At 55.4% G+C, this 3,643-nt stretch overlaps 1 protein-coding gene across 1 annotated transcript in view; it reads left to right on the top strand.

The window, feature by feature from the left end:
- Positions 1–1,075: 1,075 nt before the first annotated feature.
- Positions 1,076–3,643, top strand: part of BBS1 (Bardet-Biedl syndrome 1) — a 12,972-nt gene continuing 10,404 nt past the window's right edge. Inside the window, exons 1-6 of the mRNA XM_012725130.1 lie at positions 1,076–1,131; positions 1,580–1,656; positions 1,769–1,803; positions 3,043–3,315; positions 3,408–3,454; positions 3,569–3,607. Of these exons, the coding sequence (XP_012580584.1) occupies positions 1,085–1,131; positions 1,580–1,656; positions 1,769–1,803; positions 3,043–3,315; positions 3,408–3,454; positions 3,569–3,607 (518 nt within the window). The 5' untranslated portion in view covers positions 1,076–1,084. The remainder of the gene's footprint in view (positions 1,132–1,579; positions 1,657–1,768; positions 1,804–3,042; positions 3,316–3,407; positions 3,455–3,568; positions 3,608–3,643) is intronic.

Raw genomic sequence — 3,643 nt, 5'->3', positions numbered from 1 at the left:
TTCTGACAAGGAATCTAAAGTTCTGAGAAGGGAGCTGTCTAGATCCACAGAACTCAAAACGGTTCCCCCAATCCAGTGCTGTTATGTATTACTTTTATAACCGGAAAAATAAATGTTCCAACCATCACCAGCTCTGTAGGTTGTGTGGTCCCTCCTTGCCCCTTTCATTTCTTTCTACCCCTTGCAGGGGGTGAGATCAAGAACTGGAGCGGGGACAAGGTGGGAATTTTGTGTTTTTTTTCTAAATTCCCATGCACAACAGTGAAATGTAGGTTTTGATGTCCCCTCTGAATAAGGAGACAACAGCGGCGTGGATGAATGGGCCACAGTTTTTGTAGTTCTCTTTCATGGATTTTCTAGGAATATAAGATCTCCCCAGAGCCTAAAAATAGGAACCCCTCAGGTCTCCCTGGTGACACAGGGGTTAAGTCTCAGCACTATGAAGCTGTCCGCAGCCACTGCAGCACCAGTTTGATCCCCAGCCTGGGAGTGACCCCCAGGGCGCAGCAGACCCCTCCTGTCTCCCCACTGCCCCCTCAGCAGTGTGTTTCAGTAGATCCCCCTGTTCTGCTCCCCACTCTGTGTCTGTGACTCCTCATCCCCCACACCTCTGGCCTACAGCCCAGTTCTCGTAGGCATAAATAAAAATAAATCTTTAGAACATTGAAACCCTTTCAATTTCAGTCAGAATCCTGGGACTTAGTCTCTATCGTTTTTCTCTGAGCCTGGACCCTCCGGTGAGGCTAGAAAAATGGATCATTTTCAATTCTGACGATAAAGCGGGAGGAATTGGGCTTGCTGCTCACAGACACAGACGTCCTCTCTGCAGGCTTCGAAGCCAGCGGGCCCTGCAGCTGAGCCAGAGGTACTGGGCCCAAGCGCTCAGGCTGGGAACAACGGAAGATGCGCATGAGCTGGGTGATGCGTTCTGTCCCAGCAGGCAGAAACCTGCGCAAGAGGCCGGTTCACCCTTTGGCCGCCTCCCGGGTCGGAACCTTTGCGCGCGCGCTTGGCGGAACCCGGACCCGCTTAGGGGTTGCGCGGCGGCGGAACGGAGCTGGTTGCCAAGGCGACGCCCGCGAAGATGGCTGCAGCGTCCGCATCGGATTCCGACCGCCGCGGGGCTGAGAGGTGAAAGCCGCGTCCTCGAGGCCTGTTTCCTACAAATGTAGAGAGGGAGCCCCAGTCCCCGGACGCTGGGCGTCTGTGGTCTCGGACAGCGCAGGCGATCCTTGAAGGGCTCTTAGAGGCCAAATAGGGAGACCGGAGCCTAAGGAGTGTGTGTGTGTGTGTGTGTGTGTGTGTGTGGCGTGATGGACGGAGGCTCTAAGGAGTGTGTGTGTGTCACTGACAGACACAGACTCTCGAGATAACTCGCCTGTGTGTGTGTGTGTGTGTGTGTGTGTGTGTGTGTGTGACAGAGACTCGAAGTCACTTAGCTCGTGTGTGCGGGAGTGTGAACCCAAATCTTCCATACCCCTAGATCAGAGTTCCGCCCACCCCGCTCCCGGAGACCTGCTCCTGCCAAGGGTCTTCCCCTCCCTGGGCACTCACTCCCTAACTCTCCCTCTTCTCCCAGCAACGAGGCCAGTTCCAAATGGCTGGACGCACACTACGACCCCATGGCCAACATCCACACCTTTTCTGCCTGTATGGGTGAGTCTCTGGGATCAGGAGCCCCGCCGGAGATGGAGCAGTCAGGTAGTGGTTGCAAAGTGAAGCCTGAGGACTCTGGAACCACGGCTTATGGCACGTTTGTCTTTTTCAGCGCTGGCCGATTTGCATGGTGATGGGGAGCACAAGGTAAGCATACCACCCAGCAGAGAGACTTGAGGGAGGGAGGGAGGACAATCAGAGTTGAGATTTCTTGATGACCTCAAGAAGCTCAGCACCTCCTAGAATTCATGTTTGCTGTGAAAATACACTTTGTGTTAAATTTTATTTTTATGTGGAAGGTGAAGGGAACCGTCTGATTTCCTAATTCAAAGAGCATAAAGCAAAGCAGAAAAAAATGCTGCTGGGTTTCTACTGAGACAAAGCCTCTTAATTTAGTTGATGCCTAATCTTTGCTAGGAGGGCAAATCCCTTGGTCAGGGGTGGGGCATTAGAATCTGGAAGGAAAGCAGAAAGGAAAGAAATAGTTTATGTTTATCAGAGTAGCTTTAAGATCAGCCTGAGCTGATCATTGTTGAAGCAGATTGAGCTGCATAGGGGTTCACGCATGAGTCTCTACTCTGTATGAGACTGAAGTTTTCCATAATAAAAAGTTTAAATTATATATTTTTAAAGATTATTTATGCATACAAGGACTGAGGAACAAGCCAGAGGGGCAAGAGGCTGAGAGGATTCCCCAGAGACAGTGGGGAGCAGAACAGGCTGATCGACTGAAATCCACTGCTGAGGGGGCAGCGGGAGAGACAGGAGAGGTCTGCTGCGCCCTGGGGGTCCCTCCCTGGCTGAGGATCGAACTGGTGCTACAGTTTCTAGTGCTGTGCTTTATCCCCTTGTGCCACCAGGGAGGCCCCAAAAAGTTTAAAATTTAAATATAAAAGTAAACCAAAATAGAAATTAAAAATGTAAAAGGCACATTTTTTTTTTTAAAGATTAAGAAATATCTTGTCTAAAGAAAGGAAGTTAACATATATTGAGCATCTATTTCTGGACTAGGTCCTCAGAGAGGCGTTTAGCGTGTAGATATTACTCATTTCCACTTTATTCGTGGGAGCCCAGCGAGACTGCCTAACCTCCCTGGAGTGGCGGGCTGCGACTGGCAGATTCCAAGTCATGCCGTGCGGTTCAGCCCTCACCATGGGCAGTGCGCCCGCAGGGGCACAGTGTGTGGGCGGTGAGGACGCGGGCTGCGCCCCGCCTTCTGCGCAGTGGGACTCCGAGTTCCGCTGGCAGCGATTCAGCAAGTGTCCGGAAACCACCGCGTGGGCCTCGCGCCGCACCTCGGTGTCTGCAGGCCGCTGGTGTGGAGGGGAGCGCTCAGCCCTCCGGGAGGGTCCGCAGACACCCGACCGAGCCAGCCCCTTTCTGCAGCTGGTGGTGGGGGACCTCGGCCCGGCGGGGCGGCAGCCGCGCCTCAAGGTGCTCAAAGGACCTACGGTGCTGAGCGAAAGCCCGCTGCCCGCGCTGCCCGCCGCCGCCGCCACCTTCCTCATGGAGCAGCACGAGCCGCGGACCCCGGCGCTGGCGATCGCCTCGGGCCCCTGCGTGTACGTGTATAAAAACCTCAGGCCCTACTTCAAGTTCAGCCTGCCCCAGCTGCCTACAAACCCCCTGGAGCAAGATCTTTGGAACCAGGCCAAGGAGGTACTGCTGCGGGGGCCGCAGGGGCAGCCCTGGGGGGTGCTCACCCCCGCCCGGCGCTCACAGACTCCCTTCCCGCCCCGCATCCGTCACAGGACCAGATCGACCCCTTGACCCTGAAGGAGATGCTGGAGAGCATCCGGTGAGAGCCCGCGGCCCCAGCTACGCCCCTCGGCCCACCCCAGGGCTCGGCTGCAGCTCTGGCGGCAGGGCCAGTGCCTCAGCTCAGCCTGCTTCGATGCCCCTTTCCTCGCAGGGAGAAGGCAGAGGTGCCTCTGTCAGTGCAGTCCCTCAGGTAAGGGCCCCCTGGAGGCCAGGGCTGGGGCGGCGG

Source organism: Condylura cristata, unplaced genomic scaffold, assembly GCF_000260355.1.
Source record: "Condylura cristata isolate star-nosed mole 26May11 unplaced genomic scaffold, ConCri1.0 scaffold00015, whole genome shotgun sequence".
In the NCBI taxonomy this organism is placed as follows: domain Eukaryota; kingdom Metazoa; phylum Chordata; class Mammalia; order Eulipotyphla; family Talpidae; genus Condylura; species Condylura cristata.
This window is presented reverse-complemented; position numbering and strand designations above follow the sequence as displayed.